This window comes from Cherax quadricarinatus, chromosome 19, assembly GCF_038502225.1.
Source record: "Cherax quadricarinatus isolate ZL_2023a chromosome 19, ASM3850222v1, whole genome shotgun sequence".
Taxonomy (NCBI): domain Eukaryota; kingdom Metazoa; phylum Arthropoda; class Malacostraca; order Decapoda; family Parastacidae; genus Cherax; species Cherax quadricarinatus.
The window spans coordinates 47,949,195-47,976,009 of NC_091310.1; the positions used below are offsets into that span (position 1 = coordinate 47,949,195).

The 26,815-nt window shown below is 38.4% G+C and overlaps 1 protein-coding gene across 8 annotated transcripts in view; it reads right to left on the reverse strand.

Moving 5' to 3' along the window:
• LOC128688386 (vitellogenin receptor) overlaps positions 1-26,815 on the reverse strand; it is a 103,579-nt gene that overhangs the window by 19,311 nt on the left and 57,453 nt on the right. For 4 of the 8 annotated variants that reach the window (XM_053776229.2, XM_070086806.1, XM_053776230.2 and 1 more), the window contains 11 exons: positions 26,145-26,222; positions 21,880-22,099; positions 20,085-20,186; positions 18,393-18,508; positions 17,752-17,883; positions 14,678-14,790; positions 10,245-10,371; positions 8,918-9,070; positions 6,107-6,345; positions 3,319-3,510; positions 2,039-2,167 (listed from right to left, as the gene is read on the reverse strand). In XM_053776229.2, the coding sequence (XP_053632204.1) occupies positions 2,039-2,167; positions 3,319-3,510; positions 6,107-6,345; positions 8,918-9,070; positions 10,245-10,371; positions 14,678-14,790; positions 17,752-17,883; positions 18,393-18,508; positions 20,085-20,186; positions 21,880-22,099; positions 26,145-26,222 (1,601 nt within the window). Of the gene's footprint in view, positions 1-2,038; positions 2,168-3,318; positions 3,511-6,106; positions 6,346-8,917; positions 9,071-10,244; positions 10,372-14,677; positions 14,791-17,747; positions 17,884-18,392; positions 18,509-20,084; positions 20,187-21,879; positions 22,100-26,144; positions 26,223-26,815 lie in introns of all 8 variants that reach the window. The other 4 variants (XM_053776228.2, XM_070086805.1, XM_053776231.2 and 1 more) reach the window with 4 other exon arrangements.

The window sequence follows — 26,815 nt, forward strand, 5'->3', positions numbered from 1 at the left end:
ATCTTTATCCCATCAATCCCGGCTGCCTTACCCCCTTTCATTTTACCTACTGCCTCACGAACTTCCCCCACACTCACAACTGGCTCTTCCTCACTCCTACAATATGTTATTCCTCCTTGCCCTATACACGAAATCACAGCTTCCCTATCTTCATCAACATTTAACAATTCCTCAAAATATTCCCTCCATCTTCCCAATACCTCTAACTCTCCATTTAATAACTCTCCTCTCCTATTTTTAACTGACAAATCCATTTGTTCTCTAGGCTTCCTTAACTTGTTAATCTCACTCCAAATCTTTTTCTTATTTTCATCAAAATTTGTTGATAACATCTCACCCACTCTCTCATTTGCTCTCTTTTTACATTGCTTCACCACTCTCTTAACATCTCTCTTTTTCTCCATATACTCTTCCCTCCTTGCATCACTTCTACTTTGTAAAAACTTCTCATATGCTAACTTTTTCTCCCTTACTACTCTCTTTACATCATCATTCCACCAATCGCTCCTCTTCCCTCCCGCACCCACTTTCCTGTAACCACAAACTTCTGCTGAACACTAACACTACATTTTTAAACCTACCCCATACCTCTTCGACCCCATTGCCTATGCTCTCATTAGCTCATCTATCCTCCAATAGCTGTTTATATCTTACCCTAACTGCCTCCTCTTTTAGTTTATAAACCTTCACATCTCTCTTCCCTGATGCTTCTATTCTCCTTGTATCCCATCTACCTTTTACTCTCAGTGTAGCTACAACTAGAAAGTGATCTGATATATCTGTGGCCCCTCTATAAACATGTACATCCTGAAGTCTACTCAACAGTCTTTTATCTACCAATACATAATCCAACAAACTACTGTCATTTCACCCTACATCATATCTTGTATACTTATTTATCCTCTTTCTTAAAATATGTATTACCTATAACTAAACCCCTTTCTATACAAAGTTCAATCAAAGGGCTCCCATTATCATTTACACCTGGCATCCCAAACTTACCTACCACACCCTCTCTAAAAGTTTCTCCTACTTTAGCATTCAGGTCCCCTACCACAATTACTCTCTCACTTGGTTCAGAGGCTCCTATACATTCACTTAACATCTCCCAAAATCTCTCTCTCTCCTCTACATTCCTCTCTTCTCCAGGTGCATACACGCTTATTATGACCCACTTTTCGCATCCAACCTTTACTTTAATCCACATAATTCTTGAATTTACACATTCATATTCTCTTTTCTCCTTCCATAACTGATCCTTCAACATTACTGCTACCCCTTCCTTTGCTCTAACTCTCTCAGATACTCCAGATTTAATCCCATTTATTTCCCCCCACCGAAACTCCCCTACCCCCTTCAGCTTTGTTTTGCTTAGGGCCAGGACATCCAACTTCTTTTCATTCATAACATCAGCAATCATCTGTTTCTTGTCATCCGCACTACATCCACGCACATTCAAGCATCCCAGTTTTATAAAGTGTTTCTTCTTCATCCATATTCATGGATGTTTATTTAAAAAATTAAATAAAGATAAAAATTATGTGACAATATGAGAATGTAATAAAAATATAATAAAGTGCAAAAAGTTTCCTTTCAAGTCCTGGAATCTTCCTTAATTTTTTTGTAATTAATCCCAAGTGAAATCAGTATAATTTACATCACTGAAATGTGTTTTGGATACCAACTCATTTCTCTTATGCAGCTCCTACTGTACCAGTATTTGGTCATACTATTCAGATCTCTATAGTATTTAATTAAAATACTCATGGATTTCAATGATGGATTTGCCATTATTTTGAAAATAATGAATAGGTTGAGATCAAAACTGAGGTTTGAGACAATAACCCCTTAAAATATGAACACAAATATACATTATATGTAATATTTTTATTATTTTTTATTATCACACTGGCCGATTCCCACCAAGGCAGGGTGCCCCGAAAAAGAAAAACTTTCACCATCATTCACTCCATCACTGTCTTGCCAGAAGAGTGCTTTACACTACAGTGTAAGCTATACAATATTTAAATAAACTTGCCATATTTTCCTGGACAATTCTGTGTTTGTTTCCTTTCCAAGAGACTGATTCAATAGTGTTAAGAGCAATATCTGTCCAATAAACTCTTTCCTTCACTTCATCAACTGCCACTGATCCACATCGTACAACCTGAAAATATGGGAAATGTTAACTTGGCTTCACCAATTTGATGTTATGGTTCACAAAACATTACTCATATGACTGATTAAACTGATGCTGACTTTTGACATTAAGCATGTATGGTAATTGTTGTTGCAGATATCACTTAACTGGAGGGAACCAGTCACAACCTAACCACTCAACAAAGAGACCATCAGCATGGCAGATGAGCATGTCTGCACCCCTGAGGATACTGGCAGGCTCAGTCTCTCAATAGAGGATAGTGAAAAATATAGGGTAGCCAAATGGCCTCCACTAAACTGGCAACAAGCATTACTTACCTAGGTAGGGTGATAATCCTGTGTACTTACTTGCCTTGGTTAAAAAATACCTATTAAACTTTAAACCTCTCACAAATGTTACAGCCATTGTCTGTGTTAATTCTTATGCTTTAGTTTCAACACACTAATTCAATCACTTCATAATATGCAGGTCATTGAGCTGATTTAATTTCAATGTAATTTATTTGACACTCATCACTTCATTTGCAACCTGTCCAATTGTACTTATGATTGTAATGTATTACCATGCAATAATGACTAAATTTTATTCTAGGTCTAGAATTTAGTAGTTTCTAAGCTTTATGACTAATTTGCCCAAAATACATTTGCATAATTAGTGGCTTTTTCAAAAGCCTTATATTGTATATCAAATTTCATCTATATTGTATTATGATCAAGCACAATATGTAATTTTGTGTGCAACTATTACACTTATATGACTACTGAAATGAATATTTTCAATGTCTTCATTAAGCCCAGCATACACTATAACTAAAGGTAAACCACTTATACGGGTGTTACTAAATACTGTATATATAGAAAAATATAACTATGTACAAATATGAAAAAGAAAACGAAAATTTTTATTTCCTTGCAAAGCTTACAATGTGTGGTTTACATCTTATAAGATATTAATTACAAAGAAAGCCACTAGCTTGCCTAGGAATTTTGGGCAGATTAATTCTAATTCTTACTATTCTATATTGACAGGTTATGGAGCAGTACATTTAAATATTTATTACTGCATATTAGTATAATAGTTAGGTAATTATATACAGTTAGTAAAGTAAATGCAATTTTGGCAAATAAAAATTAAACGGAAAAAACGCAGCTCTGTACCTTGCCTGTCCACAGCACTTTTTTATTCTGACCATCCAAAAAGGTAACTAAAATCTCTGATCGGTCCTCATGTCCCAGGTAATTGGTACAGAAGAAGAGAAGACGTTCACTGGTGGCCACACTAATGGATGGAATCTCCTCATTATAAGCTCTGTAGATCACACTACACAGTCCATTTGCAACACTACAAATCTAGTCAATAAAAAAAAGCAAAGTTCAACTGCTCTGCTTCTACAGAATTAACCAAGAACAAATTTGATGCTAATCAAAAAACACTCGGCAGTTCAACTGTTCTATTATAAAAAATAATATATTTCTTTACATTTTCATACACAAATGCAAAGCCATTTTAATAAATTAACTATTACAATTAGTTTAATTTGCCATACAAAGTTCGGTGAGGATGCAGTGGACCCCCAGTTATCGGCCATAATTCATTCCAGAAGGTCGGCCGATAACCGAATTAATATTTCCCATAAGAATTAATGGTAATACAATTAATCCATTCCAAACAAAAATATTCACAAAATTTTTTTTTTTTTAACAATTATGCAAGTATTACATACCTTTAATGAAGGCTAATGCTGGCTTCTGGAAGATAGGGAGGAATTAGTGTTTGGAAGGGGAATTCCCCTCCATAAAGACTTTAGGTAGCAAAGCCTTCTCTGGGGTTACTTCCCTTCTCTGTTTTTTATTGCCACTATGACCAGCTTGAGAGTCACTGGACCCCTGTCTCACAAAATAACAGTCCAGAGTGCTCTGTTTCTGGCATCTCTAAGATTTCCCTGAAGTGGGACAGGGTTTTGTCACTAAGCATGTTGCAGATACAGCTTGTTTCAGCTTTGTCAGGGTGGTGTTTCTCTACAAAAGCTTGCACCCTAGTCCACATTGCACACACCTCTTTAATCTCTGAAGAAGGCACCTTCACTCCCTCTTCCTCCTCCTCTGAAGCAAGTTCCTCAGCTGCAGTCTGTTGCTGTTCGAGATGAAGCTCTTGCAGCTCTTCAGTGGTTAGCTCTTCCCTGTGGTCCTCCACCAACTCTTCCACATCCTCGCCACTCACCTCCAACCCCAGGGACTTCCCCAGTACCACAACAGAGTCCACAGGGTTGGCAGGGTCAGGGTCAGCCTCAAACTCTATAAAATCTCTCTTGGACACAATCTGGCCAGTTTTCTCCAAGCAGAGTTCAAAGTCCTGGAAGTCACTCCCTCCCAAGCCTTACCCATAAGGCTTATGCAATGGAGGATAGTGAAGCGATTCCTCCAGAAATCTCTTAGGGTCAACCAAGTGTCCGAGGTCACTTCAAAGCACTTCTGAAACACTGCTTGTGTGTAGAGTTTTTTGAAGTTAGAAATGACCTGCTGGTCCATGGGCTGGTGGAGAGGAGTGGTGTTAGGAGGCAAGAACTTCACTGTGATTAAACTTAAGTCCCTAAACACTTGGTCTTGTAAGTCTGGAGGATGTGCACGAGCATTGTCCAGTACCAGGAGGCACTCTAGTGGCAATTTCTTTTCCAGGAGGTATTTTTTCACACTTGGGCCAAACACATCATTAACCCACTCTTTGAAAATTTGCCTTGTGACCCATGCCTTATGATTAGCTTTCCACATCACACACAATCTATTCTTCATGACATTGTTTTTCTAGAACACGCTGGGATTTTCTGAGTGATACACGAGTAAAGGCTTCACTTTGAAATCCCCACTATCATTACCACACAACAAAAGAGTAAGCCTGTCTTTCACAGGCTTGTGTCCTGGCAGTGCCTTTTCCTCCTGGGTAATGTAGGTCCCGTTTGGCATTTTCTTCCAAAACAGGCCCGTTTCGTCATAATTGAACACTTGTTGGGGTTCGAATCCTTCAGCCTTTACATAGTCCTGGAATTCATGAACGTACTTTTCAGCTGCACATTTGTCAGAACTTACAGCCTCACCATGCCTTACAACACTGTGTGCCCCTATGCTTCTTAAATCTATCAAACCATCCTTTGCTGGCCCTAAATTCACAAACTGCAGCACTTGTTCCAGGCATTTTCTTTGCAAGATCCTCATGCAACTGCTCTGCCTTCTCCCAAATGATAGACTCCACACCACCATCTCCCACTAATTCTTTTTCCTTAATCTACAATAATAACTTTTCCATCTCTTCCATTATTGGTGGCCTTTGTTTAGTTAGAGAAGTTACTCCTTTTGCAACATTAGCATCTTTGATTTCTTTCTTTGCCAGGATGGATGTAATTGTTGATTTATTCTTGCTGTACATCCTGGCAAGTTCCATCACCTTCATACCACTCTCAAACTTTTCTATCACTTCACGCTTAAATTCCATGGTGTTTCTCACTTTCTTTACCACAGGAACTTTACTAGGAACTTTCTTTGGAGCCATCTTTACTTATTTCACAGTTGCACTGCAAGAAAAACCACTAAAAACAATGGTAAACAAGCGAAATGTTTGGATGTATGAGCAGAAGCTTCCTCAGCCACCGAGAGAGACAGCCAAACTGAAGCGCAAGCTGCACCAGCAGGCGGATGGACACGTCCAAAATGGCTGATAACCGAGCGAACAGCCAATAACCGGGCGCCGAATAACCGAGTTGGCCGATAACCAAACCAGCCGATAACTGGGCGCCAAAAAACCCGCCGATAACCAAACCAGCCAATAACCGGGGGTCCACTGTACATTTACAATCAGATGAAGAATTTATATGGGAAAAATCAACCTATCATTTTTTTTGCTTAATTTTATTTCTAATACAGTACTAATGAAAAAATGAAGTTAATTACTTACTAATATGAATGAATAAACTGTCTTTAAATCTGTCTGTTCGCCTATCTTCACAAGTTTGGCACCATCCTGTGGGATGAGAGGCTGCTGACCAGGGAAGGATTCAGAGAAATAAATATTTTGTGTTGTGGGATCAAATGAAAGTCCCTGGGGCTTCCTTCTATTGCTTATGAGAATCTTGTGATTGAAGATGCTATTACTTCCAGGCTGCAGATCTATGGTTCCTATAACACCTTGTGATGCTGCCACAAAATTTTTTTTAGTTGGACATTGATAGAGAAGACATTGTTCGAAGTTTTTCTCTAACCAATTATATTTATAGTTTGGATATTAAACAATTATAGTGCTACCATTAGTCTTTAAAATACATTTGCTAGGCAAGTAATAAATTTTGAATAATAAATGATTTGGTAGAATTACTATACACTCCATACCAATCAAATGGACAGGAGTCAAAAGAAGACCAAGGCACATAATAGGTCCAGGAACTGGGAGACTATGGACAAAGTTACATCAGTAAAAATCCCTTACAACATTTACAATACCAGTCCCTGGACTCATTATGTGCCTCTTATTTTTGACTACTGCCTGCAGGAACTGTTTTCAACTGCAATTAATCTACTGCTTGAGATGTCAATTGGAAATTTGCTTCCTATAAACTATGAATAGTAAAACTACAAATGGAAAAGGATAACTATTCTCTCACTTGACTGAATTCTCTAAGCATTTACTGAACACCTCTCAGAGTATGTTCATTCTCCACTACACTGCTCATACTTTCGAATGCATAACATCATTACAGTACTATCTTTTTATATTCCATTTTTATTCTAGACTACAAACTTCTCAAACATAATATCAATTTTTTTCCTTTCACAATTGCTCGTTCTCTCATACTTTTGACTTAATTCTTTCTACTCTTTGCAGGCACTTTTGGCAGTCTTCCACAGAGTACTAAGACATTGGTTATTAACAGCCATACTGCATCGACTAGTAATCCAACTAAGTAATTTACTTTTTTGTTATTACAAGCAAAAGGAGGAGTAAGCAGTCAATTACTCCAGGTGTTTTAAGTCACCTATAACATGTAAGACAGCTGGACTTGCATTCTGGAAGTGGGAAGTACAGTGCTTGCACCTTGAAGGATGGGTGGACATGTTGCAGTTCAGAGGATCATTTCAACTGTGATGTCCATTCACCTCTGACAAGACTGCTAATAAATACCAATGAATGCGATTGAAGAGTAATGGCAAAAGCTGACAAGTGGAAAGAGATAATTTGTATAGACAAACTTTATCGAGGCATTCCACCTGTGGAAGAGAAGAGCCTGTTCCTCAGACAAAAGGCCTCATTAAACTACTGCTCTGTAAATGTGTTTCTTTGAGATGCCCTACTTTGATGGGAAATGGTTAATATGGTGTTTATGTGGCTTGTACAAGCTACCCCAAATTTACTTGACATTATTAAGAGATTAAAACTAAGTTTTTGTTATAGTTTTGGCTTTGACAGCTTGAGAAAAAAAAAAAAATTAGTGGTTTATCCAGGTAATGAGGAAGCACTTGGACTGCAAGAACAATAGTGGTGACTATCCATATGGTTTAGTGAGCACATGAAGGATACGAGAAACAAGGAAGGCTTCTTTGGATTACAGTATTAATCTCACAGGATTAATAACCAAGTACAGTCATACCCTGCCCTACGTCATTGGTTCCAAGAGCAGTGATGTAACCCAGTTTTGAAGTAAACTGGACATAATGCCTTAAATGACAACAAACACCATAAAACTAGCATAAATAACCTGGAGAGGGTTTCGAGGGTCAACGCCCCCGCGGCTCTGTCTGAGACCAGGCCTCACGGTGGATCAGGGTCTGATCAACCAGGCTGTTACTACTGGCTGCATGCAAGCTGACATATGAACCACAGCCCGGTTGGTCAGGTACTGACTTTAGGTGCCTGTCCAGTGCCTTCTTAAAAACAGCCAGGGGTCTATTGGTAATCCCCCTTACGTAGGCTGGGAGGCAGTTGAACAGTCTTGGACCCTGGACACATTGTGTTTTCTCTCAATGTACTCGTTGCACCCCTGCTTTTCATTGGGGGAATGTTGCATCTTCTGCCGAGTCTTTTGCTTTCATAGGGAGTGATTTTCATGTGCAGGTTTGGTACCAATCCCTAAACAATTTTAATAATATTTTTAAATAATAATGAATACAAAAATACAGTGGAACCCCAGTTAACGATATTTTTTCATTCCAGAAGTATGTTCAGGTGCCAGTACTGACCGAATTTGTTCCCATAAGGAATATTGTGAAGTAGATTAGTCCATTTCAGACCCCGAAACACACACATACAAACGCACTTACATAAATACACTTACATAACTGGTCGCATTGGGAGGTGATCGTTAAGCGGGGGTCCACTGTATTATGACGTAGGTGACATTGTTGAGTGACAAGGTCAGATGTAATGATATTTGCTGAACTGATTTTACTCTAGAAAAGTGGCACAGAGGTGAACTTGACATACGCCGAAATAGCATAAAGCGGGGTATGGCTGTATAATCAAAGAAAGCCAAGTAGGGTGGCTTATTTATTGTTGGAGTAGTCTAGTTTTCTTTCCTAGGATGCAATCCATAATAATGAACCAACTTCTAGGTACTTATTTATTGCTAGATGAACATGGGCAGCCAAAATGTGTAAGGTGATTTAACTTGTATCTTGTCTTCCTAGGATTTGAGCCCAAGTCTTTTTGGTTGTGATTGGAACTACTTAAATAAGAGACACCTATAATTTCAAAGATTACTCCAAAGCCACTTACTGTCTGTAAAGAGGAAGTTATTGCCAAGAGGATTGTGCTCTAGTGAGTCTATGTTCATCCATTGTGGTATCTTCACCTTGTGCAGGATTTGGTAATTGTGGCTTAAGATCATCAAGAGACCAGGCTGCACAACCACCACCACCTCCTCACCAGCTTCAGATTATATATGTATTTAACAAACATTATAAATTTAAAAAGCAATCAAACACACACAGTGAATACCTACTTTTTAAAATATCTATGCTTATATCAAGCATTATAATGTACTATATCTAGTCTAAAATCACAATGCAAAGATTTATTAATCCTGTTTATAAATAAGTGTATAACAAACACAGTACCATATACAATATCATACCTGATTTAGAAAGTTTCCTCTTATATAAATTTCATAACCATATGCATATAAATATTGCTCTTGTTAGAACCATTTACAGGATCTGAGATGTCAGCCATCAACATCAACCCCAACACCCAGGCCTGGATGATGATCATCATTTAACAAGTGGTGAGGATGCTAAGATGCTGGTCTTGGCTAACACAGCTCATGACATCATCCATCAATAATTACTTTGGTAGCAGATTTAAAGTATTGAAGTACAGATTCAGCAACTTTTTTTTTTTTTACATATTATGATTGCTATTTTTAATTTCTCCTCTCCCCGCCACAAAAAAATGGAAATCTACGATCACACTTGGTCCTAACCCATTCCATTATAACAGAATTTCACAGTACCTATATGCATTAATATTATAAGAGCCAAAGTACAATTCCATGGATGGATTCTCTGCTGCTGAGTACCAAACATTATTAATATTTCCTAGTTATATTATTCCACTTTAAATAACTATTACAAATTTTGGAATATGGCAATAGGACTATAATTTGACTTACGAAATCATAATGACAATTGCAAACAAACCATGGTACGGGTGGGGATTGAACTTGTGGCGAGTCTTAAAACTCCAGGCCAGCACCTAAGCCACTGGGCCAGCTGGCTGCAATAAGATTCATCCAGCTAGGTATATTTATACATCATAGGAAGGTTAGCATGGGTCGCACTCCTGCCGGTATGGTCGTGACAGCCATGGTGGTGGTAGATTCATCTGTAAAAACTTTGCATGTGTGGTCACAGTGGGGCACATGCTAACCTTCCTATGATGTATAAATATAGTACCTAGTTGGTTGAATCTTATTGTAGCCAGCTGGCCCAGTGGCTTATGCACTGGCCTGGAGCTTTACAACTCACTTGCTGCGAGTTCAATCCCCACCCATACTATGGTTTGACTATGATTTCTCTATTTATTTAAGATTCAGACAGCATACCTTCAGGTTTGCAGGTTCTGCCATCAGGTCGCAATTCATATCCAGGCATGCAGGAGCAATAATGTGAACCCTTCAGCTCATGACAGTAATGGCTACAAGTGGCTTCTTCTTCACATTCCTTTACGTCCTGCCAGAAGCACATTTAAACCTTCTTTAATATGTACACAGCCTGATAATTTCACAATAACAAAAACTAAATTAGAGCAAAGCTACTGTTAAATATTTATAACCAAGATCATTGTTCAAAGACAACAACCTGAATAGTCTGTAGGTCTTAAGAGAAAACACCTTTGAGGCTGGTGAAAGACTCTTGATAACACAAATTGATACTACCATTTCCTTTCTTAAATTTAAAATATTTTTTTTTTATTTCTTATGAGCCATTAAGTTACAGCAGATATATGTAATTTTATACATAATCTGATACAAATATAGGCCTTGAAAAAAAAAGCAACTAATTATGTATAGTATTTAGGCCAAATTAATCATAAGTCTTACATACTATTTTAATCTAGACCTAACATAACATGCAGGACATTGAGTATCAGTTCATCTTGTGTAAATCACTACAATTACAAGTACAATGAGAGAGGTTGTGAATGACAAATTTGTCAAGTACAAATAAATTACTGTATATAGAATCCACATCTTGAAATAAACCTGATTAGCTTCCATTTCCCAGCCACTGTATGACCTTTAGCACTCCCTCTTGAATACAAGACGACTACTACTACCACCACCATCACCACTAGTACTACTACTACTACCACCACCACCACCACTAGTAGTACCACTGCTGCTACCACTCCACTTTTAATCTTTAACTGCAGTAGTTTTACCATCAGTCTGCAGAGAGATTGTAATTTATACTATATAATATACAATTACAGTACAATATATTTATTACACTTAAGACTTTTAGAACTTTACCCATTTGGGTTAAATTGCAAGTGCACTCTTTTTATGGTGACCTTATTGAAGAATATGTAAAAAGTATACAATTACCTTGGCAGAAATGGAAGAGGGAAAAAGATAATAGTTTTAGGCAGTGTTCGGCCACATCTTGGACACCAGTCCAACAGTCTACCATGAATTTTGAAGAAACATTTTCTAATATTGTATTAATTTGGTTTAATTTCTTTCTCAAGTGCAAGAATACAACACCAGTGCTAAGGCTGTATAATACAGTGAATGATAAAAGAAAAGGCTAATTACTAGACATTTTTACCTGGAGTTTACCTGGAGAGAGTTCCGGAGGTCAACGCCCCTGCGGCCCAGTCTGTGACCAGGCCTCCTGGTGGATCAGAGCCTGATCAACCAGGCTGTTACTGTTAGCTGCACGCAAACCAACGTACGAGCCACAGCCCGGCTGGTCAGGAACCGACTTTAGGTGCTTGTCCAGTGCCAGCTTGAAGACTGCCAGGGGTCTGTTGGTAATCCCCCTTATGTATGCTGGGAGGCAGTTGAACAGTCTCGGGCCCCTGACACTTATTGTATGGTCTCTTAACGTGCTAGTGACACCCCTGCTTTTCATTGGGGGGATGTTGCATCGTCTGCCAAGTCTTTTGCTTTCATAGCGAGTGATTTTCGTGTGCAAGTTCGGTACTAGTCCCTCTAGGATTTTCCAGGTGTATATAATCATGTATCTCTACCGCCTGTGTTCCAGGGAATACAGGTTCAGGAACCTCAAGCGTTCCCAGTAATTGAGGCGTTTAATCTCACTTATGCGCGCCGTGAAGGTTCTCTGTACATTTTCTAGGTCAGCAATTTCACCTGCCTTGAAAGGTGCTGTTAGTGTGCAGCAATATTCCAGCCTAGATAGAACAAGTGACCTGAAGAGTGTCATCATGGGCTTGGCATCCCTAGTTTTGAAGGTTCGCATTATCCATCCTGTCATTTTTCTAGCAGATGCGATTGATACAATGTTATGGTCCTTGAAGGCGAGATCCTCCGACATGATCACTCCCAGGTCTTTGACGTTGGTGTTCCGCTCTATTTTATGGCCAGAATTTGTTTTGTACTCTGATGAAGATTTAATTTCCTCGTGTTTGCCATATCTGAGTAATTGAAATTTCTCATCGTTAAACTTCATATTGTTTTCTGCAGCCCACTGAAAGATTTGGTTGATGTCTGCCTGGAGCCTTGCAGTGTCTGCAATGGAAGACACTGTCATGCAGGTTCGAGTGTCATCTGCAAAGGAAGACATGGTGCTGTGGCTGACATCCTTGTCTATGCCAGATATGAGGATGAGGAACAAGATGGGAGCAAGTACTGTGCCTTGTGGAACAGAGCTTTTCACCGTAGCTGCCTCGGACTTTACTCTGTTGACTACTACTACTCTGTGTTCTGTTAGTGAGGAAATTATAGATCCATCGACTGACTTTTCCAGTTATTCCTTTAGCATGCATTTTGTGCGCTATTACGCCCTGGTCACACTTGTTGAAGGCTTTTGCAAAGTCTGTATCTATTACTTCTGCATTCTTTTTGTCTTCTAGTGCATCTAGGACCTTGTCATAGTGATCCAATAGTTGAGACAGACAGGAGCGACCTATTCTAAACCCATGTTGCCCTGGGTTGTGTAATTGATGGGTTTCTAGATGGGTGGTGATCTTGCTTCTTAGGACCCTTTCAAAGATTTTTATGATATGGGATGTTAGTGCTATCGGTCTGTAGTTCTTTGCTGTTGCTTTACTGCCCCCTTTGTGGAGTGGGGCTATGTCTGTTGCTTTTAGTAACTGTGGGATGACCCCCGTGTCCATGCTCCCTCTCCATAGGATGGTATAAGCTCGTGATAGGGGCTTCTTGCAGTTCTTGATGAACACGGAGTTCCACGAGTCTGGCCCTGGGGCAGAGTGCATGGGCATGTCATTTATCGCCTGTTCGAAGTCATTTGGCATCAGGATAACATCAGATAGGCTTGTGTTTACCAAATTCTGTGGCTCTCATAAAAAATTAATTTTGATCTTCGACTCTCAGTCTGGTTAACGGCTTGCTAAAAACTGAGTCATACTGGGACTTGAGTAGCTCACTCATTTCCTTGCTGTCATCTGTGTAGGACCCATCTTGTTTAAGTAGGGGCCCAATACTGGACGTTGTTCTCGACTTTGATTTGGCATAGAAGAAATACTTTGGGTTTCTTTCGATTTCATTTATGGTTTTTAGTTCTTCCCACGATTCCTGACTCCTATAAGATTCCTTTAGCTTAAGTTCGATGCTTGCTGTTTCTCTGACCAGTGTCTCCCTGCGCCTTTCAGATGTATTGACCTCTTTTAGCCGCTCTGTTATTCTTTTCCGTTGCATGTAAAGGGAGCGCCTGTCCCTTTCTATTTTACATCTACTACTCCTTTTTCTTAAGAGGAATAAGCCTTGTGCATACATCGAGCGCCACCAAGTTAATCTGTTCTAGGCATAAGTTGGGGGTCTGTGTTGCTTAGTATATCTTCCCAGCTTATATCAGTTAGGATTTGGTTTACTTGGTCCCACTATGTTTTTGTTATTGAAGTTGAATTTGGTGAATGCTCCCTCGTGACTAATCTCATTATGTCGGTCTGGGGCTCCGTGCATACATGTCTGAACCTCAATTATGTTGTGATCTGAGTATATTGTTTTTGATATGGTGACATTTCGTATCAGATCATCATTGTTAGTGAAGATAAGGTCTAGTGTATTCTCCAGTCTAGTAGGCTCTATTATTTGCTGGTTTAAATTGAATTTTGTGCAGAGATTTAAAAGCTCGTGTGAGTGTGAGTTTTCATCAGAGCTGCCTCCTGGTGTTATTACTGCAACAATATTATTTGCTGTATTCCTCCATTTTAGGTGCCTTAAATTGAAATCCCCAAGGAGCAAGATGTTGGGTGCAGGAGCTGGCAGATTTTCCAGACAGTGGTCAATTTTTAACAGCTGTTCCTGGAATTGCTGGGATGTTGCATCCGGAGGCTTGTAGACTACCACAATGACTAGGTTTTGGTTCTCGATCTTTACTGCTTAAACTTCCACTACATCATTTGAGGCATTCAGCAGTTCTGTGCACACAAGTGACACTGCAATGTACAGGCCAACCCCCCCATCCTTTTGCCTGTTCACTCTGTCGCATCTGTATAGGTTGTAACCTGGGATCCATATTTCGTTGTTCAAGTGATCCTTATGTGGGTCTCGGTGAAAGCCGCAAACATTGCCTTTGCCTCTGCAAGCAGTCCACGGATGAAAGGCATTTTGTTGTTTGTTGCTGGCTTTAGACCCTGTATATTTGCAAAGAAGAATGTCATCGGACTGGTGGTATTGTTGGTACTGGGGGGGGGGGTCCGGCATTAGTATCTACTTGTTAAAAGGTTTTTCTGAAAATCAAGTTATTTACAAGTTCATCTTTATGTTTGGCCAGGAAACCTTCAACTAATTTAACTTACACACTCTGAATAAGACAAAATGGTTATTACCAGGCAATCAGCACCATTGGCAGCAAGTATGTAGCCTGGGTGACAGGAGCAGTGAGGACCCATGACACCAGGGTGACATTTGTGCTGACAACCTCCATTGTTTCTGCAGCTTCCTGTTTTAACAGACCAGCATTATAGCCAACATCTGATGACAAACAAGAGTGAATCAAATAGTTTTAGAAAAGGAAGATGGGCAACAAGTGAAGGACAGTCCAAGAGTAAACTGCTAAAACCAAGAAGAATTTCAAGAGAATTTTTTTTTTTGTATGCACCCACTGGTTATCTTCCACCATAGCAGGGTGACCTATAGAAATCTTTTCAGGAGGAAATAAGCACTGCCATTTAATGTTGATCTACTTAAACTGCAACATTACTACACCCATTAAAATGCAAGTAGTACTGCCTTTTCACTTTCAAATCTCAAATAAGCCTGTCAGTTACCTAGTCACTTTATAATATTAGCAGCACCTCAAATCATACTGACCATCTGCCTCAGCTTACCCGAATCTTTCATATGCTAACTGGATGCTCCAGCTTCTTATGACCCTACCTCTCAATACCACTCTAGAGTTATACTACATCCTCTTACATTAACCTGTTCTGCACCATTCATTCTACACAAACACCTCAACACCTATTTTGCTCTCAAAATTGCACCTTTCATACCACTACTAATTTCTTCATTGTTATTTCTCTGCATAATATTCACATCACAGAAGTTAAAATAGTGATAAGAGTTCAAAAGGAGAACCAGTGAGGGAATACACATGTTTTTATCAGCAAATTTTGCTGAAAATAAGACAATTATATATACATGTATTAATAACTGAGAAAGCTTAGGGAGTAAACTGACTTTGAAGGTAGAAATGAAAGAAGGGAGATGTTAGACAGAAGTGGAGGTACTGTGAAGATGCAGAGTATATTTTGAGGAGCCATTCAATGTTGATGATGAAATGGAGGCAGTGATTCCAGTCATTGGAGAACTAGGAATAACATCTCATAGAAGTAAGAAAGAGCCAGAGGTGAATGTGGTGTATGTGAAGCAGTGAATACAATGAAAAAGGTAAAGCAGCTGGGAGAGATGAGATTAATATAGATGTTAAATGCAGGTGGAGATATAGTTTAGGTGTGGCTAGAGTATTTGTTTAATACTGTATATGCATTAAAGAAGGCATAGTTCATAAGGATTGGCAAAAAGAATGCAAAGTCTTTCTGTGCAAGGAAAATAGGGATGAGAACAAGAGAGAGCAAGAGCAAGGGTGAGAGGTAGAACTATTACTGAAAGGGTAAGAGTAAGAAAGTAGGATTGCAAAAGAACAAGGAGCAGTTAGGAAGGGTGGGGGTTGGGTAGACACTTTTTCTTTCAACATACCAGCCGTATCCCACCGAGGCGGGGTGGCCCAAAAGAAAAAACTAAAGTTTCTCTTTTTAAATTTAGTAATATATACAGGAGAAGGGGTTACTAGCCCCTTGCTCCCGGCATTTTAGTCGCCTCTTACAACACGCATGGCTTACGGAGGAAGAATTCTGTTCCACTTCCCCATGGAGGTTGGGTAGACACATTGTATTCAATCATTAAAGTAAACAATACTTATATAAGAGTAAAGAGTGGACATGTCAGCAGATGGATTGGTGAAAAAGAGGAGAACCATAAAAATAGGAAAAAAAGGATAGTGTATGGTGTATTAATGCAGCTGTGGACAGATTTAATTATTGAGGAAAAAAAGGGAAATGCATCATTACTTGTAAAAACCTCTCATAAGTGAACTTTTTCTCACGTATCCAACTCTCTACCTCATTCCACCAATCATTCCTCTTTCCTCCTGCACCCACCCTCCTATATCCACGAATTTCTCCTTCGCATTCTAACAATTTCTAAAACTATCCCACCCTTCTTCAACCCCCACACTACCTATACTCTCACTAACTCACCTTTCTCCCAAAAGTTGCTTTTATCTCACCCTAACTTCCTCCTCCCTTAGTTTATAAACTTTTACATATCTTACTTGCTGTTGCCATTTTCCTTTTACCCCATCTATCTCTTACTCTAACTGTAGCTACAACTAATTAATGATCTAATATATCTGTTGCCCCTATATGAACATCCACATCCTGAAGTCTACCCATCAACCTTTTATCCACCAATACATAATCCAACAAACTACTTTCATTACACACTATATCATGTCATGTTTACTTATTTATTCTCTCTTTCTTAAAATATGTATTACTTATTACCAAACCTCTTTCTATACGTAGTTCAATTAAAGGCCCCCCCCCCCTGCCATTTTCATTTACCCCTGGAACCCAAACTTATCTATTATTCCCTCCACAACAGTTTTACCCACTTTAGCATTTAGGTCCCTCACCACAAGTACTCTCACACTTGGTTTATAACTCCCCACACACTTACTCAACATCTCCCAAAATCTCTCTCCTCTCTCCTCCTCTGATCCTTCAACATTATTGCTACTCCTGCCTTACCTCTAACTCTAATGAAAACCCCCTGACCTAATTCTATTTATATCTCCCCAGTGAAACTCTTTCCCTTTCAGCTTTGTTCCACTCAGAGCCAGGACATCCAGCTTCTTTTTATTCATAACATTACAGATAGGTTGAATGTGAAGATCAGTTCACAAATTCATTATCTGGAACTGTTCATAACTAGAAATCCATCAAAAGATTACGTACTTCCTTTTTATCACATAACCTACCTTGGTAAGGAATGGGTGGACACAAAGGAGGAAATATTCACCATCAGTCATTCAATAGCAGTCTTTCAGAACTACATGACATCACACTGTTTTATGTCTACTGAATGTACAGCTGAAGCCAAGGAGAGGGAGGAATCTATTAACTGGATGGTTTTAATGCACACGTGTGTGAAAAGCGACAAATATTAGACAAACATGGCATATAAATCAGCAGTGAATATAATGGAAAACTGTGGAAACTATCCTGCAAAATACTATAACTTCAATACAACACTTGAAGCCATCCTTGTACATCACAGGAACATCAAGTTAAAACTGGCAATGGTCAACACACAAAATAATAATAGCTATAATACTTGCCACACCAGCTTCCCTCATCGGAGCCATCCAGGCAGTCAGCAGTACCATCACAAAGTTTTTTCTCATCCACACAGTCTCCAACTCCACAAAGATACTGCTGCTTTCCACAGAGCTTTTCTGCATTTGTTTCACCTGACCAAAATCAAATTTTATAACCAAACATAAATAACTTGCTAGAATGCTGCCACTAACTTATTAGACTGCATAATATATCATTCAAATACAGTATAGGTATATAATTTAGGTAAGTTTCCACATAAACATCTAACCAGAAAAATTTATCTGTTCATAATTTAAGCAAGTTCTGCCTACATCATCATCATTCAACAAACTGGCCATATCCCACCGAGGCGGGGTGGCCCAAAAGGAAAAACAAAAGTTTCTCCTTTTAAATTTAGCAATATATTCATGAAAAGGGGTTACTAGCCCCTTGCTCCTAACATTTTCGTCACCTCTTATGACATGCATGGCTTACGGAGGAAGAAACCGGTTTCACTTCTCCATTACGATAGGTGGAAATAAACAGGAACAAGAACTAGTAACAAGATAGAAGAAAATTCAGAGGGGTGTGTGTATATATATGCCTGTGTATGTGTAGTGTGACCTAAGTGTAAGGAGAAGTAGCAAGTAGAGTAACATACCCTTATTCAAATGGTTGTCACTTAGTACAGTTGTGTCGAGTGTTGCTGTACAGCCGACATCAGAACCTTCATCTGAGCCATCCTGGCAGTCCTCTACACCATCACACACCCACCTGCTCAATATCACATTACACTCAAAAGTCTTCTGTACAATATGACAGATAATTATGTTATTCAGACATTTAAGAATTTCATTGCAACCAAAATATGAATAAATATTCAAGACTATTTTTAACTGTAGTTGCCATAAAGTACAGTATCTACTCTCAGTGACCACTTAATTAGGCACACCATTCTAGTACTGGGTAGGGCTCCTTTTGCCCCCAGAACAGCCTGAATTCATGGAATGGATTCAAGGTGCTGGAAACATTCCTTAAAGATTCTGGTCCACGTTGACACGATAACATTATGCAATTCCTGCAGATCTGTTGGCGGCACATTCATGCTTTGAATCTCCTGTTCTACACATCCCATCTGGTGACTGTGGAGGCCAACAGAGTACATTGAACTCACAGTCATGTTCATGGAACCAGCTTGAGATGACATATGTTTTGTGGCACAGCAAGTTATCCTGCTGGATGTAGCCATTAGAAGAAGGGTAGACTGGCCATAAAGGGATGCACATGGTCAGCAACAATACTTAGGTAGTCTGTGGCATTTAAACAATGCTCAGCTGGTATTATGGGGCCTAATGTTTGCCAGGACAACATACCCGATACCATTACATCACCAGCACAAGCCTGAACCACGGATAGAAGGTAAGATGGATCCATTGATTTATGTTGTTTATGCCAAATTCTGACCCTACCATTTGTATGTTATGGCAGAAATTGCAATTCGTCAAACCAGGTGATGTTTTTTTCAAATTTCAATTGTCCAGTTCTGTAGCCTCATTTTCGTTCTTAGCTGACAGGAGTGAAACCCATTGTGGTTTTCTGCTGCTGTAGTCCATTCACTTGAAGGTTTCATGTGTTGTGAGTTCAAAGATGCTCTTCTACATACCTTGTTGTAACACATGGTTATTTGAGTTACTGTCACCTTCCTGTCAGCTTGAATCAATCTGGCCATTCTCCTCTGACCTCTCATTAACAGAGTATTTCTATCCATAGAACTGCCACTCACTGGATGCTGTGTATTTTTCACACCATACTCTAAGCTCTAGAGACGTGTGTGTGAAATTACCAGGACATCAGCAGTTTCTAAGATACTCAAACCACCCCATCTGGCACCAACAATCATTCCACAGTCAAAGTCACTTAGATCACATTTCTTCCCCATTCTTATATTTGGTTTGAACAACAATTGAACCTCTTGACCATGTCCACATACTTTTAGGCATTAAGGTGCTGCCACATGATTCACTGATTAGATATTTGTATTAATAAGCAGGTATACAGGTATATCTAATAAAGTGGCCACTAAGTGTATATCTGTTCTAATATACAGTAGATACTGTTTCCTTTCATAGATAGCAGAGCAGTAAATATGCAATAACTTAACAAAATTATAAGACCTTTACATAAGAGCCTCTTCTAAACCCACTATTCCTTCCACTTCAGTCTTATTACCCAGTACTTTAAAAAGTGAAACTTCAGTCTAGTATGTTCAGTAAACCTCAAATTTATTTTAAAGTTTGAACTGAAATAATCCTTTCTTTTGACAGTAAGAATTGTTCTTAAGCCTTTTACTCACCTCAGAGGGATACAACGATCTGTACTGCTACAGTGAAATTCATATTCCAAACAAGTGCAGTCTTCATCATCACCTTGAGGGCAGTCTTGTTTACCATTGCATCTGTGAGTAGCAATTTATATAGAAAAAATCAAACTACACTATACCATTATTTCCATATTAATATAAAAGCCTTAATATTGCCTTAAACTGGAAAAATAAATGAAATGCTACAATCAAGGTCATCAGCCATTTTCCAGGAAATTTTCCTTGTAACGTGCCAGATCACACAGTAAGATTATTTGTAGTCAAAACTCTGTATGAATAAATGTATGTGGTTTCCATAGTACTGTATTTCAAACACAAGCAAAGAGCCAATAAAATCATCCCATGGGTTAGATATGACAATAAAACCTTGCAAGGAATAGTCATTCAAAATTAGTTGATAAATATAGTCCAGACAAGAAACATGAGGCAAATGCAAATTAAAGTTATCAAGTAACACGAGTATAACAAGAGTATTTTAGTAAATACCATATATATATAGTACAGTGAATACTCAAATTAGACTAATAAGGAAGAGGAAGCATGTGATATTGCCAACTGTAAAAATTTTGAATTATGAAATTAATTTTTTTAATGACTAACAAATGAACAAAGTTTTGAATCAGTGGACTTGGTCTGCTGATTCAGAAGACAAGTGAACATTAAGAATAAGGGCATTTTAACATGTTACAGTATAGTACCGTATAGTAATTTTACAAGACTGTACATAATTTACAGTAATATTATTTACCTTTTTGTGGTGGAGAGAGAAGGCATAAATTTCCATGATTGATAGTGGTGACTCAACTTTTATTCTGAGTCAGAGGAGTTAAACTCTACTTGTGAAAATGTAGATGGCTGAGAAGAGGAAATGACTAGCATCTACCATAAACTAAGAGCATAGTCTAAGTTTGTCCTTGATGCTATGGATATTAGACACTATTTCTTAACATTATATTACTCGTATATCTATGTGCCACAGAGATGCCAGACTCAACCTTTAAGGTTATTAGTTCAAGCTTCAGCTTAACACAGAATCACATTTCCTCTTGGTACCACCAGTTGTTTTAAAGGCCATTGTTAATTGCACTTTACTGTTAATAAAGTCACAGAAAACACTAAATCCAGGAAAAACTAGAGACTGAATAATGAGTGTATGCACGAGTGAGCACGAACTGGAGCAGGCAGCCAATGGCTCAGTGAACAATGATAACAGACAGATTGACAGGTCCTGGATGTGGCAGCTCTGGCTCATACTAGACAAATGAAGTCATTGGATTTGGTACAACAAATCAGAAGACAATTGGTTACTATTGCTATGGACAAAATCCAGAACTCCAGATTCTTTTTCACTGTCTGATGCTTCTAATATCTATCCAATTATTTTTTCATAATCACCATGCCTTGGTGGGATGTGGCCAGTTTGTTGAAAGAAGAATTACCAAAAATCCTCTTAATGGAGGTCTGTTAGAGGTTTTACTGTAGTAATATATTTGCATATTTAATTTTTTTTGTTTTTTGGCGGTATGAGGCCATTTTCCGAGTGATGCAAATTTGCCCTCTAAAAAGTCAAGCTTACGAAATGATTTAGTGCCGATTATTAACAGATGTTTGAAACGTTTAGTTATTCTTTGCAAGGTGCTTCCATAAATTAAGAACATTAGGGCTGATAATTCGTCGAAGATAAGTTCTTTTTCTGCTTCTTAATTTTAAGTGTAATAGTATGCTCTGAATTTTCCCTTACAATATAATTAGGACAGTGATAACTTACACAGCATTCCTTGGGATGCATATAGGCTCAAGATTCAGAGAATTAACAGCACACACAACATGACTACTTGGGCAGGCCATGGCACCATTAGGCAAAGAGGCAGAACACTTTTTCAAACTCTCATCTGAACCATCAGCACAGTCAAAGTCTCCATCACAAGTTACATTCAAGGGCACACACTTTCTATTGTTGCACATGAACTCTCCCAACTGGCAAGTTACTGAAAAATATATTAAATGATGAATTAGCGTATAATGATGAAAATGTTTACAGAAACATGCTTTAGAGATCCTAAACTAGTCAGCTAGGATTGCACCAGTCGACAAATGCAAGACCCATCTGAAATAACTATTAGGCCAGTGTCTAATCTGCCATTACTAAAATATTTGCAAAAGCAATTAAATTTATGAATTCATAAAATAATATTGTAAACCACTGACAGTGGTTTCAGGCCAAGAGTACAAACGATGCACTAAATGCTTATTTAATCTATACATTCCCAAGAAAATAGATTATCAAATATACCTCATCACTTTTCTTAAAAAAAAAAAAAAAAAAAAAAAAAACTTTTGATACAATAAACTACAATATCCTACTACTTAAACTAGAACATTATGGAATAAGTCCTAACTGTATGAGAGACTCCAACATGTGACTGTCAACAATACCACTAACTCAACCGGTCAACATAGGTGTGCCACAAAGCAGTGTCCCAAGACCACTTATTTCTCATTTACATCAGTGACCTACCAAATGCATATCAACAACTTCAACCAGTTTTATTCATGAATGACAGTCGTAACACTACCTTCCTCATCTCCAATCTAGAGCCAGCTGACCTCAACAACAGAGTTAATGTCGAGGAGGGGTGGCACCAGTATTTCTATAGTACTGGGGAAGCTTAGGGGTGGCTGTCTGGTTGGAAAAGGGGAGGAGGGGGTAAAAGATTTTTAAGCAGTGCAGTTATTACTGTTTTTATTGAGGGGGGGGGAAGGGCTTTGGAAAGCTGAGGGAAATTTGGGGGAGGGTGCTGAAGCCTCCCAAGCCTTCCCTTGGTATTGCCACTGATGCTGAGCAAGAAGTATCAACCTGGATTATGATAAAAACCTACTATTTAATCTTCAGGAATAAAAGCTAAAAACATAAAACTAAACAAAGATAAGCTATACGCCCACACTGAAAGATGAGAGGAAAATTCTTGGTGCTATAGTATTAATCTTGACAGCAAACTTTAATGTAACAAACACATCCAGCACCTATCTAAGAAAACTTTTAATATGATCTTAACAATAATTAATTATGCTGAACAATTCCTTCAACCTGTATTGTCCCTGTTCTTCTCTATCATTCCTTCAATGGTGTACCTAGCTTCATCCTTATATATCACTAATTATATTTTTATCAATTAATAAATACCTCCAATAAAAACTGTATTCTTATTCTCATTTACCTGTAATCATAATTTAGTTTTAAGGTAGCCAAAATGATTTGCATAATAAGGGGCTTTCTATAAAATAGTTTATATACATCAATCATCATAAATGTATAATACGTATACTGTATTCCACTTTATAGAAAAAAAGTTTGTTTATTCTTTTCAGAATACAAAATATGTACCACACCTAACACTACATACACTGCACTACTTTTCAATCTACCAATACCTCACCTATGGTAATGTTCATGGGGGATATGCAACAGCAAATCTAAAATCAATGATAACCCAATAATAATTTGCCATTGGAACAATTTCTCTATCTGATTCTAGACAGCCAACTTTCACCCCTTTCCTTCCTTCCCTCACTATTCAAAGATTTGAATCTACTTAAATGTACAAACTATTCACACCTACTGTGTATATTACATACACAGAACACCCTATAATTTAGATATTAATCTTAAGCTAAAAATTCTTAGAGAGCTGCAACAGATCACAGAGGAATGACACTAGAAACAAATCTCTGATATTTTGTGTGTACAACCTAACCAGAGTAAACATGCCATGCAAATCAAAGGACCCAGAATTTTGACCTACCTGTGATTAAAAAATAGTTTCAAAAAACACTGGCAGTGTTTAAAAAAAATAGTTTAAAAAAACATTAACAAAAAAAATCACAAACTTTATGTAATATTTAATATGTAATAATCAGGGAGGGGGGTAAAGGAAGTTTTGAATGCAAGAGGCTTGAGAATCCAGCAAGATTGTGTGAGCATGTCAGGTCAGTGAATCAAAACTAGTAGTTTTTATGGCTTGAACTGTTGGAGTGTGAACAAGGTAACATTTATGAAGGGATTCAGGGTAAATCAGTTAAGCAGTCCTGAGTCCTGGAGGTGGAAAATAGTGCCTGTGCATTCTGAAGGAGGGATGAGGATGTTGCAGTCTGGAGGGTCATTTGAATTGTGATGTCTACACACTTCTACCAAGATGACTACTAAATGAGTCAATTTTTTTTTTTGTCACCCTGCCTCTATGGAATTTTGGCCAGCATGTTAAAAAAAAAATAATACTGCTGGCTTATTCAACTGCTGCCTTCCCACTGTAATGCAAGCCAATTTATTATGTGCATAAACTGTTCATGATTCAGATAAGGAAAAATTGGATATCAGATTCGAGGGAGGGAGTATGAAAGAAGTGAAAGGGTTTAGATATTTGGGAGTAGACATGTCGGCAGATGGGTTTATAAAGGACAAGGTAAACAAAAAAAACATTATCCAAGGAGGCAAAGAAAGGAATGTGTGAAAGTATAGTGGTACCAACACTTATGGATATGAAGCATGGGTTGTGAACGTTGCAGTGAAAAGGCGGCTAAAGGCAATGGAGATGTCGTGTCTAAGGGCAATGTGTGGTGTAGATATTATGCAGAGAATTCATAGTGTGGAAATTAGGAGGGGTGGAGTTACTAAAAGTATTATTCAGAGGGCTGAGGAGGGGTTGTTGAGGTGGTTTGGTCATTCAGAAAGAATGGAGGAAAATAGGATGACTTAGAGGGTGTATAAATCCATAGTGGAGGGGAGGAGGGGCTGGGGTTGTCCTAGGAAAGGATGGAGGAGGGGGTAAAAGAAGTTTTGTGTGCAAGGGGCTTGGACATACAACAACATATGTGAGCATGTTAAATAGAGTGAGTAGAGACTAATAATTTTTGGGACTTTAGCTGTTAGTGTGTGAGCAGGGGTGTTAATGTTGCAGTTTAAAAACTGTAGTGTAAAGCACCCTTCTGGCAAGACAGTGATGGAGTGAATGATGGTGAAAGTTTTTCTTTTTCGGGCCACCCTGCCTTGGTGGGAATCGGCCAGTGTGCTAATAATAAAAAAAAAATTCAGGGAAACAGGTTAGCCAGATTTGAGTCCTGGAGGTGTGAAGTACAATGCCTACACTTTAAAGGAGGGGTTTGGGATATCTGCTATTTGGAGCAACATCTGAACTGTTGTACCTGCATGCTTCTGCAAAGACAGTGATTATGTGTGAATGGTGGTCAAAGTTTTGAATGATGGTGAAAGGGTTTCTTTCTTTTTTGGGTCACCCTGCCTCAGTGGGAGATGACCAGAATGTTAAAAAAAAAAAAATGAATGGTTCATGATGAATTGTCCAACATAACTCAAGTGTTCTAGGTAGTAGGTTGGTAGACAGCAGCCGTCCAGGGAGGTACTACCGTCCTGCCAAGTGAGTATAATATGGGAGCCTGTAATTGTTTTACATGGTAGGATTGCAGGTGTCTTTTCTCTGTCTCAAACATGCAAGATTTCAGGTATGTCTTGCTACTTCTACTTACACTTAGGTCACACTACACATACATGTAAAAGCATATTTATACACACACCCCTCTGGATTTTCTTATATTTTCTTACTAGTAATTATTTATTTCCTCTTATCTCCATGGGGAAGTGGAACAGAATTCTTCCTCTATAAGCCATGCATGTCATAAGAGGCAACTAAAATGCCAGGGGCAAGGGGGCTAGTAACCCCTTCTCCTATATAAATTACTAAATTTAAAAAGAGAAACTTTTGTTTTTCTTTTTGGGCCACCTTGCCTCGGTGGCATATGTTTGGTTTGTTGAAAGAAGAACTTAAGTATTATAATCAAACCATTTGATTAGTTTGTATATACTGTATTAGTTTAGGTCTGCCCATAATGCATTACATAACAAGGGACTTTCTTTTGAATATACAAAAAGATTCAGTCTTAGAGATAAATCAACACCCTGTAATTCTTGGAAATAAAATTGGCCTTTGACTAATTTTTGATGACAGTAAACCTTAGTATTACCTGGGCAATTTTCCTCATCACCACCATCCTTGCAGTCTTTGCCACCATCACACTGCCATAGAATGGGTATACAGGTTCCTGTAAATAGTGGTAGTTTTTAAAACTCCAGTTCAGCTATTATTGTTTCACAGACATACTAAATATGAATATTGAAAATAAGTGAATGCTTAGGTGGTTAGGACAGGTGCGTGATTAAAATACTGCCAATGATTGTAGCTTGGATGATTCTGATAAGAGGTTGCAAAGGTTAGTGGAGAAGTTTGGAAGGGTGTCTAAAATGAAATCATAACTGAACAGAGAAAAAGGCAATGTGATGAGAGTAACAAAAAGGCCTAAGCAATGAAAAACTGGGTATCAAACTGAAGAAAATGTATTGAGATATTTGGGAGTGGATGGGTTAGCAGATGGGCCTATGAAAGTTTAGTTTAACAATAGAAGAGACAGGGAAAAAAAAAACTAGGTGGAGCACTAAGGCATATGTGGAAAGAAGTTTATCTATGGAGGCAAAAATGGGATGTACTAGTGTTGTGGTTGAAATGCTTTTGTACTGGTGTGAGGCATAGTCTGTAAATATTGCGGAGAAAAGACCGGAGGCAGTGATGTCATGTTTTGGAATGTGATGTAAATATTGTAGAGGTGTCAGAGTGTAGAAATTAAAAGATGGAGTGGGG